The sequence below is a fragment of the Pseudopipra pipra genome, chromosome 2 (genome assembly GCF_036250125.1).
Source record: "Pseudopipra pipra isolate bDixPip1 chromosome 2, bDixPip1.hap1, whole genome shotgun sequence".
Lineage (NCBI taxonomy): Eukaryota > Metazoa > Chordata > Aves > Passeriformes > Pipridae > Pseudopipra > Pseudopipra pipra.
Window position 1 is genome coordinate 104,658,805 of NC_087550.1, and position 20,602 is coordinate 104,679,406.

Here is a 20,602-nt window from a genome sequence, read left to right on the forward strand (position 1 = left end):
AACAGTGCTAAACAAACTGTTTGCCACAATAATTGCTGAGAACCAGTTATGATTGATAGCACTATTTAAAGGATGTTCTTTACTGGGTTTTGACAGAAGGTGGGTGGGTGGCTGTGGTCTCTCACACTATCCCCCTCCTGTCATAAGCACTTGCAACAAATGGATCCTCCAGTGTTCGTTAGCTGAACAGAGGACAAGCGGTGGCCTGTGCTATCCATCTTTAGTAGAGTCTCTCTTGGCTGCCAGCCTGCCATACTGTGCTCTTGACAAGAGAGCAAGCATTCAGGGGGTGAGATTCACAGGTGTTCTTTTCCTGTGGTGCTTCGGAGAAGGGGGAATAATGTTTTTGCCCAGCTGCTACTGCTGTTACAGGTCATGCTTGCTGATAATGGTGGGGGTGTGCATACCACATAACCTCACTGAAGCTGAACATGCTGAATCTAATTAATGGGGTCTGTCGCTTTCCTCTCTCCTGTCTTCCACCTCTCTCTGAAGTTGGGAGCACGTTCAATAGGTTATCATGCCTTGGTGCAGCTTTGTGTTTTATAAAATCCATATGTCAGAAAGGGCAAGATAAATGAAATGTTCTTCGTGCTTAAAAGAAAGAAGTAGTGAGGTCTGTGATGGTATTTTGTTGCTGCTAAGAGTTTGTTGCATGGTTTTCAATCAGTGAGAAACCACCATGATGGATATATGCCCACACAGAGTTATTTTATTTCTCGCAAGACATGTCTCTTGTTCTTCCCTTTCTGTTTAAACTGGAACATGCAGCTGAGATTGCACTGGTGGCATCAACAGGTACATTTGTCCTTCATGTGGACGTCCATTGTTATTCATACTCACAAAATCCCCCAAAATAATTGACATCTCAAAATTGGTTGAAAATGGTAAACTAAGAAACTGCATGTCCAGCTCTAGAGATACAGGAAAAAGTGTACTGAGTTAGGTACCACAGTATTTTCTCTTCAGACTACTCCCAGGTTATAAAACATACAGTTGTTCATCAGTTCTTACAATTACCATTCAGATTTTAGCTTCAGCATGATCCTTTTCAGTATGTGTGTGACAGTGAAGCTGGTCTTAGACTGCTTTACATTTCATCAGTAAACAAACAACAGTGTAGCAGACCTTCATCCACAAATAAAATGTGATGAGCCTTGTTTCCTTGACGGTTGCTTTAAAAACTGGATGTGAATAAACAATGCCAACAGAACGTAAATTAAGGAAAGATGGGGATGCTGCTTACAAAAAGAGAAATGCATAATGAAGAACGGATTACTTAGATAATGCCATCAGATCACTATATATCAATGTTCAGGTTTGGAGTGAATCTGGAGGTCTTGTATCTGCTGCTGTACCTCACGGGGCTGCAGAAAGCAGAGAAATGCACATAATTATTTTACTATCATCTGTTTGTCAGGAGATAGATTTTTATTTATCAAAACTGGGTATGACCATATTTTGCTGAGTGTCCAGACTCTAAATTTTATGTTTACTTGGTATCATATTTTTCCCTGACAACACTGTGCTTTGCCTCACTGCTTGGAGAATACAAAGACTGAAGACTGCACAGCCAAACATTGCTTCTTTAATCTCTAAGAAAATGATCTAGTTTATCTAACATATCACCACAATGCCTTAATGCATGAGGATTCTTTTTTTTTTTTATTTGCTTCTCCAAAATACCTTGTTCATTTCGTTTACATGAAGATTAAATTAGATTCATTTAATTCTGAACATATTCAAATATTTTTTAAACAGAAACCTTAAAAATGGAAGATATTTTGTTCTGGAAAGATAAAAATATTTCAAAAACTTCACAAATAATTTTTTGATGCTTTGAAGTTTTCCATAAGCAAAGAACTTTTTAAGTCCCTGTGAATTTGCAAAATACTTCTTCAGGGAATCTGCATTTGTGTAGAATAGAGTTTGGTTAAACAATAAAGTAAAACAGTTTTTTTGCTTTATACAGCATATTGGTTTCAGTACTAGTTTCATGCTAGTTATTTAAATCTGCTATGGCTGCACAGGAATTTATTATACACTGTATATTTGAATCTGTAAAACTAGAAGATTGCAGCAGATGAAATAGCATTATTATTTGGCAGAGAAAACATTGGTGTGCACTAACAGCATGAAATTACTTATAATTTACCACTAACACAAAACATTTATATGCAAATGAATGTAAAAAATAGACCTACTTTACCCATGAATGATTTGATTTCTCTTAAGAATTATGCCTTTTATCTTAATTTCATCTTCCTGCCATTTCTCACACAGAAATCTTTTCCTTTGCACTTATCACTAGTCAGGTCTGAAAGCTACTTTTGTCAGTAACAGTGACTATTAGACTTAATCATCATAGTGCTAAATGAGAAAGACTTCATTTCAGAATGGAGATTTGTATGTACTGGAGTTTGGATTTAGTGTTAATATTCTGCCTGCTCATAGCAGAAAAATTACTTACCCTTTTCATTGTTGCCCTTTGCAAGTTAAAGTTCTGCTTATATATCATATGCCTTCCTGTCTTCAGCCTGAGCTGGCTTAACTGCAGAGAAGGAAAACATTGAAGTCCATGACCAGATCAATAAAGCTAAGGAATTAAAGGGTTTCTATCAATAAAGCTAAGGAATTAAAGGGTTTCTGATAGCTCATAGATCACATTAAAAATGCGTTAGCAGATCTTTTACGTCGAAATGCAGTAAACCCTGTGGTTTGCCAAAGAGTGAATCTGTCTGTGTGCTAAGGGTGAACGTCCTGCCTCTCATCAGTCTCAAGAATCAGTTATGGATCCTAGATACTTTTCTTAATTGTTTTATATTTCTTTGGCATCTTTGAAGGTTTGGGTGACTACAAAATACATGCCCTTATTCATAGACTTATAGCATGGTTTGGGTTGGAAGGGAGCCTTTATAAAAATCTAACCACCTAGTTAAAAGCAGACTGAAGGAAAAGAGCTGTTACATTGTAAAATGTTTTAAAGAAGTAGTGTGTTCATAACAACTACTTAATTCCTTTTTTTAAAGAAATATTTTAAACTGCTGGTTAACTGTTTAAGACTTTGTGAAATGCATATAGCTGAATATGTAACTAGTAGTTTCAATTGTGGAGAAGTAAGAGCACTTGACTGACTAAGGACAAAATTACATGAGAAAGTAGAAAAACAAAAAAGTAATGAGCACTTGGTGTTTCAGAGTCTGTTGATTGAATAAGAGTAAGAAGAATGGTTTATATAATTGCTCTATTAGTGCTACAAAGCGTGACCAGGGCTTGGCTTTATGATGTGTTGCTTGATTGTGCTGTAGAAAAAGAAGGGCATTTTTCAAGAAAGGGGTTAATGATGATGATTGTGAATCTTTCCAAGGTTCTGCAGGGCTATAAGTATCATGCACCTGAGTTTTTTTTCTGACTGTAAACATTTAGGGCAAATATTTATACTCTTTGAAACCGTTTGCCTTTTAATCAGTGTATGTTTAATAATTGCAGTAAATGATACTTGAGCTATCTGGGTTTTTGTTCTTATCTACTTATTCTGTGTTTATGAAACAAATGTGTTAGGATCATGTGTTGTGCACTTCTAAATTACCCCATATGTCAGTGCTATTTGAAGGAGAGATAACCTTAGTACTGGCATTTTGTGACGCTGGAAGAAGGGCCGTTAGAAATATATGTTGTAGGCAGATCTGATGAGGTATAAAGTTACATAAGGCACCTTCCATATGACAAGCTGTGATATCAGTTGCTAGCAGCTTTAAGCTGGTAAGCTATCTGCCTCAGTTTGTGGGATGTGTTCAGCCAAATGTTTTGGAGAACGAGGTTCAAATGCATTTTTTTTCATTTTTAAAAACAACTTTGGAGACGAAGTTTGGAACTTTTCTTGATGAATTTTTGTCTGCCACAAATTTTAAGGTGTGGTTTTGAAGTGGCTGCCATGTGCTGTGGTATCATGTGATGCTGTTTTGATGATTCCTTTAGAATTTTCCTTAGGCTTCCTGAGAAATGAGGATTCCGTGAACTTTACTGTTTCCAGGCTGTTTGGTTAAAAGCAAAGAAATGATACTCAAGAAATAAATATGGAAGATGAAAGCATTGAAAAATAGTGAGGAGCAGAATTAAGCTAACCTGAGGTGATTTTAGGTAAATTTCTTAGTGGCCATATGATATTCTTGCCTAAAACTCCTGTGTTCAGCCTGTGAATAAGTGGAAAAAGCCTTTTTATTGCATAAGAAAGAAAACTTATTATTACATCTTTGTGACAGTTATCCATGTTACTGAGAGATATCAAATATAATTGAGGAGTTGCACTTTTTTACACATAATTTATTACTCAATACAGCCATCTAGACTATAAAATTTGTCTTCTTAAAAGGTTGCCATTTTTTTTCCTTCTTTAAAATACAGTGTTTGTGTGTGTGATGGCAGACATTTACCAAACAAAAAATAACCTTTACCTTCTCCAATTTATACAGGCAGTAGAAATTAATTGATGTGAGCACTGCTATTTGCTCTGCCTGGCTGGTGAAGATGCTGTTTTTATTTTCTTTTTGCCTCCAAGCACCACTGCTAGCAGTAGTATTTTCAGTTCCCATCTTGTGTCTCTTCAGTAAGAGTTAGCACTGGTCACTGCATGCCTTTTTCTCCACTGGTTTCACAGCTTTCTGGGCTGAGGAGAAGAAATAGTGATTTAGGGAGGTAGGCAGTGGGACCACATACTCATTTCTCTGTCTTGGAGTATTTGTAGGAGCCAAACAGTATCACTGAACTTGATGTGATGTATGTGCTTGGTGACATATAGGTATTCATGGCTGCATAAAAGTTGTGATGGAGACTCCTCTTCTAGGAGATTTCTGGATTTGTTAATGGGACTGTGGCTATGTCTGTATTGCATTTTGCAGTGTGTTTAGATCTGAGCTTGACCTTTTTTGTTAACTGAGACGTCTTTGCTCTTGCAATGGGCAGTATAAAAATACCCTAAAACTAAAGGTCTTGACAGCTTCTAGACACTCTGTCTGAGCCAGCAGAGATAGCGCTGTATGAGTTAGGAACACTTTACTTTTTAAGCTTTGCTGACAGTGTCAGACACACTTCCACACCAGCAAGTCAAGTGAATTTAACATGGGAAAGAGATGAAATGAGGTCTGATTCTTTTATTATTACTAATTTCTTTTATTTTCATTGAGGGAAGCAGGGAACACAACTAATGAACATTCATCAAGCTAATCCAAGTAAAGCTAATTTCGCTTTACTTCCCCATGGGATTACTAAACTCTCTTCCTACCCATGTGGTGCTGATGCAAAGATGGGCTGGCAGGGGGACTAGGCTGACTCTTCTCACAAAAAAACTGAGCAAAACTCATCAGTGGTGATTAGAGCTGCTGCTTGTCAGCATGTGAAGAAAAGAGCTACAATTCATCACTCACACTGTCATGTGAAGCCACAGAAAAGTAATTAGCAGGTAAGATGTCTATTAATAGCTCCCACCACCTTTAGTTGGAACACCTGCTGACAAGCTATTACTCTGTGTAGCTTAGATTCATCAAGTTCTTGTTTTATGATTGCCAGAAGAGATTGCATTAGAGCCATTTCTGTTGAGGCAGGGTGTCTGAAAAAACTCTTGCCCTTTGGCCTCTCGTTGAGAAAGCGGATGTGTAGACTTGCATCCCTTCTCATAATCTCTACAAGCATGCAGAGATTTCTTTGTGATTCTTTCAGTGACTGTGAATTTATTTTGGTTAGTGAAAGCATAACTTGTGTTAGTGCTGGCTAAATGCAGACTAGGGGAAAACGAAGAACTGTCTCCTTTGCCTGCAATTATCTTCTTACGGTACTTGAAAATAAACGCAGTGCATTTCTAAGAAAACCATATTGTTAATAGTATATTATCACATATAAGTGTTATTACACTTGGCAGTTTTTATTTAAGCAGTCTTTTTTCACAACATGTGACTCTTTTAATGTGGGCCAGAAATATTAGTGATAAACAAAGTGGGGATTTTGTTAGCTTGGCTGATGTTTTAGGATCCTTTTACTAGAAGGCTTCAATAAACACAGCTGCCCCAAAATATATTCTGCCTGAAATTTATCTCTGTATTTTCAATCTCTGGCTTTCTCTGTCTCATATTACAGGTGGACGCTTTACCAACGTCAGTGCCATCCTTATGTAAGACTAAATTTTATATGTAGCTTAGGCTGAGTTTTTATGTTAAAGAACACACACATAGACATTTGATGAATATATGTGAAAATAGGCTTTGTATCTTAACACTGCCTCTTCCTTTCCTCTTATCTGATGGTGAAAAAACAATATGAAAAAGAGTGTGGCTATGGGTGGCCATCACTTAGGTGATAACAAGAAGCCACTAAGCTTTTGTAGGAGCTGATTTTCTAAAGAAGCCTATACATGAAGGCAGCCTGTTTTCCTCATGTATAAAGTAATTTGAATGTTGCTTTGCTTGGTCTGCAGTGTTCAATATTGCAGGTTTTCTGTTTTGCTGGTGCTTTACTTTCTGGTGGGACTGGAGGTCTGTGTGCATGCTGCCTGCCAAGGCTCCCGTTGGGGTGGACATGTCACTCCAGCGCAGGCTGGGAACCAGCACCCGCCTGTCTGAGCAGATGAGGTACACGGTGACAAAGTGGGGGATGGCAAAAGACATAGTTAAATAATTTGGGGTTATTGAGGAGCATTGTGATCCAGCCTGTGCCTCCCCCAGCCATGGGCCCTATGTGGGGCGTGTCTGGCGAGGCAAGCAGGGGCTTGGGCTCACCCATTTCTTTCCCCATGCACACCCCCGCCTTGGCTTTATATTTGTATAATCACACTCAGCTTCTTAGAAACATACCCCTGAATTAAGAAATTCAGCATTTCAGTGTGTTGGACAGAAGGCAGCCCCATAGAAGCCCTGTGTCCAGCCTGCAGTTTGTGGTCTTACCACTTCACTTCGAAGGATGTGAGTGTCATGTTGCGTGGGGTGGGGCTCACTTGTGGTGGAGTTTTGGTTTGCCTGATCTGTAAGACATTTTTGGCAACTTATCATTCATCCAGGATATCTTTTATTTGTTTCTTCCCCCATTAATTTTGCCAAAATGAGCTAGATGCTCAAGAAGCAGAATGAAGTAAGGATAAATCTGCTGTTTTTTTCAAACTTACTCATACCCACTCCTCTGTCTCCTTCAGGCTCCCTCAACCAGAGCAACCACAGAAAACTGCAGAAGAAAACAGACTTATTTTTATCTGATGTTTATCCCTTTACTTCAGACTGATTTAATAAGTTATTAGTTATGAGCCATTTAGCTGCATAATAAAGTATGTTTTACTTTTCAATCCCAATTAATTGTTTTCATCTTGTAATTTTTTATTTATAACCTAATTTTATCTGTTGTATAATTGCTCTTGAATATTTACATGGTAGAAATGTTGCTGCCCAAACATACAATTTGTCTAATTGGGAACCAAGTGTGGTAGAAGAGGACAGTGCCTGTGCAGAAACTGTGCAGTTGAGAAACATGCCTGCAAAGCCTTCCTTGCTCAAAACAGGGATGTTCACAGAAGTTCCAGTAGTGGTTTTTAAAGCACCTTAGTGTGTGGTCACTGCTCCCTTAGGCTGAATTCCACAGTGCATCCTCTGCTTCCAAAAGATGGTGGTTGTTTTAGCAGCTCCCTCACAAAGTGTGTTTGGTTTACAGGCACAAGGAGCTGGCTGGGAGATGGCAGACAAGCCCTGTACTGTAGTCTCTCCCTGCTGTGATGATCTCTCATTGGCTTGGGAGTGGATGTTGTGGGAGGGCTGGGGGCTCACCAAGACTAGCTTCTGTATAATGTTCCTGCAGCCTGTGTCATTAAAGAGGATTAAATTCATTTAATAGATGGTTTGGATTAGGAGCCTGACAACTGCTGTAAACAATCACCACCTCACCACCTGCCCAATTCTTATAGAAAAGAGGTGAGTAAGCTTCAGCAGTCTTAAATTAGCATTGGCAAGTTTATCTCTTCTCCCATCTCTTCTTGTGGACAGATTAGTATGGAGACCAAACTGGGGGCATAGGAGGAGAGCTGGGGAGGACACGGAGTGTCATTCAGAAGTAGATTTTTCTGTGTGCGTCTGAGGAGCTTTGGGCATCCTAATTCATCATTATTTGTGGTAGGAAATGGTCCATCTTCCATAGTAAATAACCTTTTACACTGTCAACTGAACAAGTTGTCAGCACCCCATGTTATCACCCTGTGATGTGGTTAAAGTGAGGAGCACCTTCAGAATTCCATAATTCTCTAGAGTAATACTAAGCTCAAGTCTGTGCAATTGCTTATTCCTTTGCAAAGGCAAAATAAGACCTCTTTTGTAATAACTGTATTACTCTTTGCATGAGTGAGGAAAACAAATCTATTATAGAAATAACAAATCACGAATCCTACTATATTATATTGTAATTGAACATTAAATCAGGGTATTCTCTAGTGCTGTTTGGTAACATTTGTACTTTTGAAGGATTTCCAAGTACTATTTGTTAATATTTCTGGATAATTATGTCTCTGCTGCACAGCTGAGGAACTTAATTTAAGAAATTGTCTCTTAAATGGAAACAAAGTTTAGAATTTGACTTTAGATGGGCAACACAGAGGTTGAGCAGGACAGTGTTGTGTTCTCTGATCTGTGATTCTGATGGTCCTTTAGTGACAGAAAGAATAAAAATGAGGTACTGAATGTACTTCCATCTCTGAAACCAACAAAAACAATTTAGTGTCACACTGTGTCCACACTGCATGCTTTTGCTAGTTGCAAGCCCTCATGCCAAGTGTGATCTTAGGAATTATTCTAAGTAAGGATATGGGGACTGATCCCTAACCATCATATCTACTGAGTGAACCATCTGATCAAGGTCAACTTAGATGGGGCTCTGAGCAACCTGGTCTAGTGAAAGGTGTCCCTACCTGTAGAATGGGGGGTGGAACTAGATGATCTTTAAGGTCCTTTTCAACCCAAACTGTTCTATGATTCTGTGTTTTACTGAGTCTGATGCACTGCTTTGAGAAACAATCTTCCAGACTAGCTTTTTTTCTTCTTTTTTGAGATGTTTTTCTCAGTGCACTTAAAACGAGCTAAAAGATCACTCATAATTTTGCTCTTCTTTTGTTCTGTTTTTATGCACTTCAGAAACAGAACATGCTATACATTTGAAAACTACTGAGTGGGTGTATTTCTACCTTAATTATTAGGAATGGTTAAGTTTTGATGTAGAAGAGCAGTCTTGGTGTTCTTGGTACTCCCTTCTGTACTTCTACATCTGTAATGCTGACTTTATTTTATTGGTCTTTTTTTTTTTTTTTTAATGCAGAACTATGGTTTGGAAACAGAAAATCTAAAAACCCTTTCTCACAAACTGAATGCATCTGCCAAAAATCTGCAGAACTTCATCACTGGGAGGAGGAGGAGTGGTCACTATGATGGAAGGACCAGTCGCAAATTACCGAATGATTTTCTGACATCAGTAGTGGATCTGATTGGAGCTGCTAAAAGTCTGCTGGCTTGGTTGGACAGGTAAAAACTCCCAAATGTGTCACAGGTAACCAGATCACGCACATGCACAAACCCCAGCTACTTTACAAAATGTAACATAGACATTAATGGAGGCAGAATTTATTTACATATTCTGAGGAGATGTTCGTACCAATTTTTTTTGTTATGTCAGCATGCAGTTCAGATAGCAGTTCAGTACAAAGCTCCAAATGCCCTATAACCCTGCACATATCTGGAAATACAATAAATCAACAGGATGACATATTTAGGTTATATATGTATTTTTTATTAATATAGAACAACCCTTTGACACACATAACTCAGATTCATTGCTCTGATACTATCAAGTTCACAAAACTGTAATCATACTTTTTATTACATAGGTGTCGATATATAGTTTCAGAGTGTATGTGTGTAAAAACAGGCATGTTGTGTTTTAGGTTTTTTAAATGGCAGTGAGATACCTCTGAAACTGTAGAGGCAATAGGAACTGTCTTATACTTTTACCTCTGATACCTAGGAAGTATTTGAGATCAGGACTTAAGTGCTCCCCTTTGCTACATTTGTAGTGATGTTTTTCTAATTATAACAGGAGTAATATGGAAGTATTTAACATGATCATTGAAACTCCTGAAGTGGTTGAAATTAATTCATCTGTATGTCTTTATAAAATGCATCACAATGAACTTTCATCAGCAAAATTAAAATGTTTGTCTTGATTTAAAGGTGTATCTTATATTGTAACCAACAGCTGAATTTTTGTTCAGAGCGTGAGCTTTGTGTAACTTTAAAAATCCAACAGAATTATTTAGTTTTACTGCTGTGTGTTTTGTGTTTCATTTTCCTGAGGAAAACTGGCTTCTGTCCCATAAATGATTTCCATATGAATGGTTTAGGTGAGGCATGAGTCTTTTCCATTTCTTAAGCTGAACTGCAAGCTCTTTGTTTTGTTCAGGAGATTGCAGCTACCATTGCTCCTTCTTTTCTACTCCCTTTCTAGCCTTTCCCCAAGTTTCAAACCCAGAGTACCCAAAGATTGCTCCTACATTTCTGCTTAGATATTTAACATTAAATTTTCAGAGAGAATTAATGCAATCTCATGGAAACAGTCTTGTATTGAATCTTGAAGAAACGGGAGTATATTTTTAGCTCTGTCTCTAACTTGTTATTAATTGGAATACCCATAGGTTTCACTTTTTCTCCCTGAAAAATAATTTTTGGCAGAGAACAGCATATCATTCTGGGCTTTAAAACAGAAAGAACAGTAGAAGAACGTGTTCTTTTGCATAGATAGATTAGTTTTTGCCACTTCTTTCTGTTTAGAAATAACCTTGTCTTTTCTCACTAGAACTGTGGCCGTGATTAAAGACTGTTAGTTACAAAGTTGAGGTTCTGTCACTGTACGTCTGTGCACTGCATGTACTTTTACATTTAGTTGAAATGATAGCTGATCAGACCCAGGAGTTCCAAGAAGTTAAAAATGAGGGCAATCCTGGTGGTAGCCTGCTTTTAGCAATGCTGTCTTTAGTGTCCAAATAAGGCTTCAGATTTCTAGGAAATTCCTTTTGAAGATCTTTGTAGTTTTGACACCTGGTTCTAACAAATGTTTCCTGAAACATTTTAAGACTTTTCTGATTTATGAGCAGCTGGGTATATTGGTAAGGTTTGCTCTTTCTTCTTCGTGAAGTCCCCAAGTTAGAATGAAGGCAGGCCAACGACTGCATTTTTCTCAGGAAGTGGGAACATATGGAGATCAAAATGATTCTTCTTATTATATACCTTCTAAAAAGGTATTGGAGTCACTAGGGGGAGATAGAAAGATCTAAAAAAAATAATTATTTAAAGTAAGGAACATGGATTTACTTTTATTTTTCACTGTTACTATTAAATCTGGACCGCAAATCTTAGTTTTCCGGTTGGTTTCTAGTACCAGTTCCATCTCTGGGGTTTGAGAAGGTGGAGCAAACCATTAGGAGGAATGAAATGGCTCTTAGGGTTGTCCACCCCATTGTAACAGCCCTACTAGGCTGCCCCTATGCAGTGGTTTTTGAGGTCATGTCTGGAAAAAGCATCTTGCAGCAGCTCCACATCACATCATGGCCAGTCTTCGTGAACGAAGATTTGGGAAAGGTCTTTACCCTTCTGAGCCTGCGCAGTGGATTTTTTAGGTGAGACACAGTGTGCGCTGAACTGAGCCCACCCTTTAATCCTGAGGTTCATCTACCCGGGCCGAGCGAGCTCAGACGGTGGCAGTGAGGTCCTCAGGATGTAGGTTTGTTTAGAGTGACCTTCTCTTAAATGGATGGCCTTACAGGGCTGACGAGCTCCATCTGCCTGGGGAAGTTCCCTGACCGGGAATAGAACCCGAGCCGCGGCGGTGAGAGCACCGCATCCTAACCACTAGACCACCAGGGGGCCCCTGCAGCAGCTCCAACTTGCATAGAAATGCAATGATGTGTTTTTTATGTGCTGGGAATAGTGATGACTCCATACAGGCTGTGCTTCACTTGTCACTCTAGTGAGTTCTCTTTTTATGATGTTTCTGTGGGAAACTTACAATCTAAAAGGACTTTGTTAGGCCAGGCACAATTATTGAAAGGACTGTGAGAGTCGTGATTTGCTGAGTGATTTGCACACTTTCATTGTGGCTCTTTCAGGACCAGTCCAAGGACACTCTTTGTTCCAGGTCTCTGCCTAGAGCAGTCCTACTTCCAGATGTATGTCAGAAACTGAGTTTTACTGAAAATTAGGGTAGCTTTTACTGCCAGGCTTTAAAAGTCTTCTGGTTTTGTTTCATTTAGGAGCTGGAAAACTTAGTAGAGAATTCTAGCTATTTTCGAAAGAGGTTGGCTGATGATTTTGAGGAGCATGAAACAGCTCTCCAATAATGTCCGGTAAAGAAGCTGTCATCACACTGATAGATTATGTTCTTAAACTTTGTAGACTAATTTTAACTTCCTGTTATTTTCTCAGCATGCAAAACCTATGCTCTTCACAGCTTAATAATGTTTTGTTTTATATGTTTTCCCTAATCTTAAAATTCTTCCAAGTGAATTTCCTGACAAGATTGATAGTTTCTTGAAAAACTTTGAGTCTTTTGTGAAGGTATGATGTGTTTCTACTTGATATTAACGTAACTCTTAGGCTGATGGAAAGCCACACTGGAGGCTATAGCAACAAACTACTTGCCTGATGTTCAAAGCAACTTGACATCAATAAATCTCCAGTGATACTTCTCAGGAATTAGAGTATAGTATATTCTGTCAATAATTCTAGATTTACAGCTAAATAATTGGTATTCTTTTCAGTCTTTACTCCTGTAATTCATACAAGTTGTATTCTATGGAATAGTAATATATGCCACCTTTCTTAATCCTGCTTTTTCTCTGATGTGTCAGGTTCCTGGAAATTCTCCTACCTTTTTTAGGGCTGATACACTCCATCCTGGGGAGGAATTTTTAAAAAATGTGTAATTAAAGTAGGATTACTCTTTTGAGTTCAGTACTCTGAATTCACAACATGAACATGTCGCAACTTTGTGACATAAAGCTATTTCCAGCCTCATAAAAGTATTTTTTTTCTGTACACTAGTATGTCCAGTAGTATCTGCACATTTAATTGGAATTGAAATTAGATGTATTTATTTCTATTAATCCCAGGTAAGGTTTTGTTCTTAGAGTACACATTCACAATTCATCTGAAAATCACTTTGTAAAAGTGTTGCTTCTTGCAGGTAAAGCTCATTACTGTAGTCTTGACTAGGAAGAACTGTAATGCTTTTTGTGGAAGAGGAAGGATCCTGAGCGAGCCTGAACTGGGGTGACGTTTGGTGGCAGCTGCATTAGCTCTGTCTCTTCCTGTTTCTCTCCTTGCTCTGTCAGCACAGGCTTCTGCTGATGTAATCTTCGAGGTTGTTCTTGGTTTGATGTGTTCTTTTCATTCACCTCCACCACTTTGATTGTCTTTGCCAACCAAAATCCCTGGAAATCTGTATTTCCTGCAGACTGCCCTAAGCAAGAAAAAAAATTCTTAGTTGTGCTTTTGGGCTTCCTGTTCCTGCCTGCTCTGGAGTGTTTGGGCCATGTTATCCGAAGCAAGAACTCCTCATACCATGTATCTTGTGAAGTATCAAGAAGAATGTTTTGGAGCTTAGCAATAGGAACAATATCTGTCTAAACTACAAACACATACTTAGTGAATAGGAGTGAGGAAGGGTTGGTTACTTTTAGGGCTTTATTTGAGTCTTCATTAAAGACAGCTAAGATAAGGTTGTAGTTTATTTTTCTCTTAGGAATTTAAGAAAATATAATCTACTTCCCATGAGATAACTGCTACAACATTTTGCGTCTGTTGTTGTGTCACAGCTTTTAATGGTCATGAAATAGGATTTGTCAGGGACCACTGGATTTTTTTAGTGTACTGTTTGACTCAGCCATCTGTGTGGGCAGTGATTCAATATGTCTTTCACAGAAACTCTCCTGTAGCCCTTGTTTTTCACACTATCCTCCATTTGGAAATAGAAAACTTAAACTCTGCCTGCAGATTACACTGCAGTCTAAGAAATAGGAGCAAAGATCTTGTGGAGATAGATTTTGTATTCAAGTCTTTCAGTGCTATGGCCAGAGAAAAGCTAGCAGGCAGGCTGACAAATGTGCATCAGTCTGATTAATTTACCACTGCTGTCTAGATACATGATACTTGGACAGAATGGAACAAGAAGATGAACAAAAAACCCAACTGTAAATAGAAATTGTTGGTTATGTAAAATATAGGGTAAAATTGCTGACAGAAGTAACAAAATGAAAAATTTCAGAGTAAAAGGCCTTTCTAGCAAATCTAGGTCTGCTTTTAGGGCCATTCACAGATTGGGGTGGGGTGGGGTGTAATCCTTTAATTCTAAACCCCAGGTGGGCAAATAATTTTGGTGTGGGCTTAAATGTACTAGTATTCTGTGAAGCACTTATGTGTATACATAAATCCTATAAAGCAAGGCTAAAATCTGTGCCTGAAGTTAAGGACATTTGAATGCTTCAGTGGTTGACAGCAGAACAGGGCCTCCAAGCCTTAAGCTGTGAGCTCTGATGCATCAGAGAAGTGTAGCCTGCAATGATGTAAACACTCTTTGTTTATGACTGAACAATTCTAGGTGTTAGGCTTCAGTGCACCCTCTAAGGCTGCTTTGTATGAAAGCATTGTGGTAGCAGAACACGTTCCCCACTCCAAAATGGATCTCCCTCTTTTTACCATGGTGACATGGTAAATGCATACGTTTTCTTCCACTATAAGTAAAATGTGTTCAGCTGAATTTCTTTGCCTCATTGTTTTTGGTGAATGAGCCTTGGTGATGTTTACGGTGTGGCTATTTTGTAGTTTTAAGTGAAAAGGAACATTGTTTGCAAGCCCATAACTTCTTACTTACAAAGAAAGTGTTACTGGTTTAGAGTCTCCTTTATAACAGACTTCATACAGTCCTGTTAACTGTGCTTGGTTATTACTTGTCCTGACAGGGTAGATCTGGTTTGAACATAAGATGGTGGGGGTAAACAAATAAAGAAACAAAAGAGTTCAGCAAAAACAAAAGAGTTCAGTGATTCTTTACTCACCACACAAATAATGCACTTTCTGTCGATTGGTTTTTGGTCTTAAACCTGCTTGTTTCCTTTATACATTTTCCTTTATGCTGGTTTGAATGGTATGCCAAACCTGTCAGTAAGTGCTGCCTAAGAATGCTATGGTACTTAACTGTATTGTGCTCCTGGAACAGCTGTAAATGTTTAATAGAGCACTCATTTAAAGAATTCCTTTATCCGCTGTGAATTTTACTGCATTCTTCCCTGATTCTACATAAAGCAGCTGCATTAGAAAGACAAATAAAATCTTTGTTTCATGAAAGCCTAAAACTATGAATCACAGATGGATTTGGCACAATATATATACAACAGTATTGTACATTCAGATTTTTATTTGAGCTTAATATGTTACCTTTGAAGACTGCTTTGGTTGCCTCTCTCTTTAAAAGATTTTCTACTATTATGTTTAATCAAAAGGCTCTGAGGATGTTTTCCCTTGGTAGGATGCTAAAATAAGTATGGGATTGTTTTTAAACCCCTCACAAAGTCTGTCATTATAAAATACCTTAGTACTACAACTAGTGGTAAAATATGATTAACTTATATTTTGGGCAATGCTTTTACTAACAACAGTCAGTATTTGTCCAAATTGCAACTTTGTAAAGTGAAATAGATATTTTTATGTATCAGGTTCCCCTGAGTGAATTTTATATGAAGAAGACAGATGAGGAGGCTAATGCATATGTGGCCAAAAATATTGATAATATAGAAATGCCGAGTGTCTGCATCTCCTTCACAAATTTTTAATTATTTCTGAAGGATATTCCTTCATATGCAATCAGTAGCTGTGAGTATTAATAGCTGTTGAATTGTATTATTTCTTAGGGCTGTGAGGGAATTATCTGTACTACATTAATGTGGCTGGTTTTTCTACCAATCCTTCAGGGTGGCTTAATTAATTACTGTTAGATAATATAATTTTATTTTTCATTCTGAAAGATGCTGATACTGCTAAAGATGTTAATAAGGTCTCAATTCATAAAAGTGTACACACACCAAATGTGTGTTACCAAATGTGTGTTTACACATGTATAAAGAAAATCACTTTTCAGAGGTGTTATTATTTATGTCAAAGACTGACTTAAAAAAATGTGAAAAGAACCAGTAGGTCTGGCATACCTTGTCTTAGAAGAACCTTGCGTCCTATAGACTAAGGTCTTGAAGTTGATTTATTTTAATGTTTAAAAAAAAAAAAAGTAAGATTGTTTTTCCCCTGTGAATGAGGTGTTTAGAAGCTCTTCATCTTGCTGTGGTGTCCTAAGGTAAAGACTCACAGTGTGGGTTTGCACAGCAGAAAAATGTAAAGGTTCCCACTTTTCCAGGTGCATGCACGATCACAAAACATATATGAACTTAATTATCCTTGAAACCTATTACCCACCCATTTGTGAAAGTGGTTTGAAAATGACTAATGGCTTCAAAAGTTGGAAAACGGAATGATGGAGGAAAGGTGAGACTAAGGGCAAAAACACCCTGCATGTGTTTGCAGAAGCATTGATGTGATTGTATAAATCTCTTTTCCTTACGATATCAGGTATAGAAGGGGTAGACAAAGAATGAAAAGGGGAGACCAGCAGAGGTCTGGAAGTGGCAATGAATGGAAAGGGCATGTGGTCAGGTAGGTGTGCTGTGGGGCTACAAAGGTGTTTTCATATGTGTGTTGCAAAGAAAGAGAATTAGTTTTGAAGGAAGAACAAACAAATCACAGGAGAAACTGAGTAAAAAAGGTTCTACAAATGGAAATGACTGAGAGAGACAATGAGACACTGAGGTCAATGTCACAGCAGGAAGTGTGGCAGCATGTGGCCCCAGTGCAAGGCAGTTCTTTAGTTCTTGTTTAACTTTAAGAGCTCTCTACAACTACCTGAAAGGAGGTTGTAGCCAGGTGGGGGTTGGTCTCTTCTCCCTGGCAGCTATCAATAAGACAAGAGGGCATGGTCTTAAGCTCTGCCAGGGGAGGTTTAGATTGGATATTAGGAAGAAATTCTTTACAGAGAGGGTAATCAGGCATTGGAATGGGCTGCCCAGGGAAGCGGTGGATTCATGGTCCCTGGAGGTTTTTAAGAGGAGACTGGATGTGGCTCTTAGTGCCATGGTCTGGTAACCATGGTGGTGCTGCATCAAGGGTTGGACTTGATGATCTCGGAGGTCCCTTCCAACCAGGCTGATTCTATGATTCTATGACTTAGAAAGTACACATGTTGAAAATTGCTTTTTTTTCCTCAGGGAATTTTCTTCACTGGAGCTGTAGGAGGTACCTGAGAACTGAAGGTCCAAGGGACTGTGAAAGAAGTGGCTTTGAAAGAACAGAGTAAAAATTGGAAACTGATAAAATGAGTCTACCAAGCCAAGGAAATAATTTTTTTTAAGTAGAGAGAAGTGGTCTAATTGGACAGGGAATTCCTTAATCTTAGTATGTGCCTCGAGGAGGAAAGTGTTTTAGCAGCCAACTGAAGTTATAGTGTATGTAGGCTTTATTTGCATTTATACAAGTTGATTCATCTGTTCACAGTCAATAATACTGTGCTGCATTAAAATTACAATCAGTGGATATATTACCAATATAGAGGTTTTTTGTCAGATTGGTGTTTTACATTGTACCTCATATGAAATCCAGTCAGTGATCCTACAATGGAGTTTTTGTTGATATTTTGGTTGAAACTGCTGGCACATTGTTATACTAAGTCTTGCTGAATTTCTACTGTTGAAGTTGAGGCTTGGGATGTAAATACCAAAATATATTTCCTTTGGAGGTAAATATTTAGAGAGACCCCTACCATTTCTCCAGCTGCTTATGCAGTAGTGGCTGTGTAGTTGTGCGTACAGATTACCTCCAGGGAAGTCTGAAGTGGGGAGGGGGAGGAAAAGTGAATTGCAATTTTACTGGTCCTGTTTGCATCAGTACCCCAGAGAGGCATCTGCAGAAACTGATGTGAGGGAGTTGGTTATAAGCTACAGAGACCTCATCATTATGGCCAGGGGGCCCCTACAGAGACCTACAGAGGAGGCAACCGGAGGATCCCTTAGATTTTCTGCAGGAGTAAAGTTTATAAAACATGAACCTGTCTCCTTATCTTTCCAAGTTGTTAAGCACTTTTCAAAATATTACGTTCGTTACTGATGTTTAGTAGTCTTCTCCCTCCTGCCGACACCCTTGCTGTCTGCTTCACATGCTGTTGCAAGTCTTCACTGTGTTAACTTCAATGTAACAAGAATGAATAATGTCTCAGTCCCTTTGCCTGTTCCTTAATGTCAGCTGAGTTTATTTGGGGCGTTTCGAATGATCTTCACTAAGAGCAGTGATGGTAAAAATGCCATTATTTTCCTCATGAACCGTGAAACCAAACTAAATTACAGAAGTATGAAGGAAGATGATGCGGTATTAGAAGCCAAAGCCTACCATGTGATTTTGTTTAGAGAAATGCTGGAGGCCTTGAAATGTCAAATAGATTTCGGTTGTGTAATTTCAAGATCAAATTGTATTAACACTCATACTTTAAGTAAAATAATACCATTTGCTGGCTTGATTCCATTAATCTTCAATAAAAGTGAGTTCCTAAATGAACATGACCTTTTAAAATCAGGGTTTCAGGTAGATATCAGAACCTCAACAGTTACCATTTTGTAAGGAAAAATATCAATGTTTTTGTGCATCTTGACTAATGTTTTTAACACATCATAGAATCATTGAATATGCTGAGTTGGAAGGAACCCATTATGATCATTAAGTTCAGCTCCTGGGTCCTGCACAGGACACCTCAAGAATCACACCATGTGTCTGAGATCTTTACCCAAACACTTCGTCAACTCAATTATGATTCATAACCAAGCAGTTCAGTCACTTTTTATCCTCATTTTTATCCTCATCCCACTTTTTATGCTCCTATGTCTCCTGAACTTCAGAAGTAATCTATGTGTGTGTCTGTGGGTTGACTTGCTGTAGTGGTTGCCATACACTGCAGAAAACTTGGACTCTGAATTGTGATTGTATATCTGTGTCCACTAACTTTCATAAGGCACCTTTTGGAACCTACCCACATGCTGTCTACCAAGTCCTCACTCTCCTGTTTCTTTTATGTTTCTTATACTCTGCCTAGCTTCCAATTTCTGTACTTTTATTTATACTGCTTTTCTCTCTAGAAAATACAGGCAGAAAGTATATGTCATTGTGTGATGTATTACATCAAATTAAAACTGCCAGACTTGAGTATGCACCTCAGAGTTAATTCTGTCTTATGAACCCTCAGGGCTGGATTGCAAGCCCTGGAGAAGAAAGAGAGCCCTAAACGAAACCAGCACAGACAGGCGAGTTCACGTGGGTTATTAATGGACAGTTCCAAATCTGCCTGCACTAAAATTTCAGTAATTGTGTATATGGAAAAGAAATTTAGAAACCTACTAGAACCAGTAAAACTATATTTACAGTTATCATTTGGACTTTCTTATAGCAGAGTTCTTTGTACTGAAAGCTTGTCTTTAGGCTTAAATAAGGAAATCGTAGTATGTAAAACTCTTTAAGGTATATAGAAATATGTGTGAAGTGATGAAAGAAGGCAATTGGGAAAGGGATTAGTCACCCAGCTTAATTTAAAGGCAGCCACATTTAAAGTATTGTTTTGAGATCTTGGCACATTTGTATGATCTATTGTTAGTTTATTCAGGCATTATAATCCTTGTGGTTCTTTAACACCTTTTTGTTTGTTTGTTTTAAATGTTGGAAGCAGGTATATTAGGGAGAAATGCCATCTTTGTGATGCTAATAATGTCCATTAAAACCTCATCTGCAACACTGATGAAGTCAAGGTCTTGACTCCTCCTAGAGAAAATACCAGTCCTGCCTAGTGTTTGGCTTCTTCTTGAATTTAGAATATAGTCCAAGTTGACTTTATAGTTTAAGAGAGACTTGTAATACAGAAATCAGATGACTACCAGCTTCACTAACTAAATACATTTTAGCAGTTCTTCTAGAAAGCAAGCAAGCTTCCAGGTAGGCAGGCATTTTAAACATTCTAATATAAAGTTTTAAGGTGTAGGATATACGTAGGTAATGTCTGTAAATGTTAGATTACACTGTGTATTTCGCTAAGCAGTTCTGACTGTAGTATAGTGTGGGGGCTTGTTTGGTTGTGCTTCCAGTTTAGGCTTTGCAGCTGCTTCTGAGCATTGATGCATCTCTGGCTCTAAATGCTATTCCCCCCTTTAGATAAAGATTTTACTTATTCTGAGTCCCTCCACTACTTTCACCAGATATTAGATCAAATCCCAAGAATCCCAGTGAATCAGCCAAAAGCTTTTCTGATCTGATTCACATCTGGACACCACTGATATCACAAGAGGAAGTAGTGCCTCTGATTGCCTTTGTAAGGGTATTCCCAAACAAATGCTGAAGACAAACTGGGCTTTTTCTGGGGGAGTAAAGGCAGTCCAGAAGTTAAGTGTCAGAAAAAATGTTTTTAT

General features: G+C 38.3%; 1 protein-coding gene across 8 annotated transcripts in view; it reads left to right on the forward strand.

Annotated features, from left to right (window-relative positions):
• The window catches only part of CNKSR2 (connector enhancer of kinase suppressor of Ras 2), a 208,311-nt gene that overhangs the window by 40,245 nt on the left and 147,464 nt on the right, over window positions 1-20,602 (forward strand). For all 8 annotated transcript variants that reach the window (XM_064646764.1, XM_064646766.1, XM_064646765.1 and 5 more), the window contains exon 3: window positions 9,334-9,536. In XM_064646764.1, the coding sequence (XP_064502834.1) occupies window positions 9,334-9,536 (203 nt within the window). The remainder of the gene's footprint in view (window positions 1-9,333; window positions 9,537-20,602) is intronic.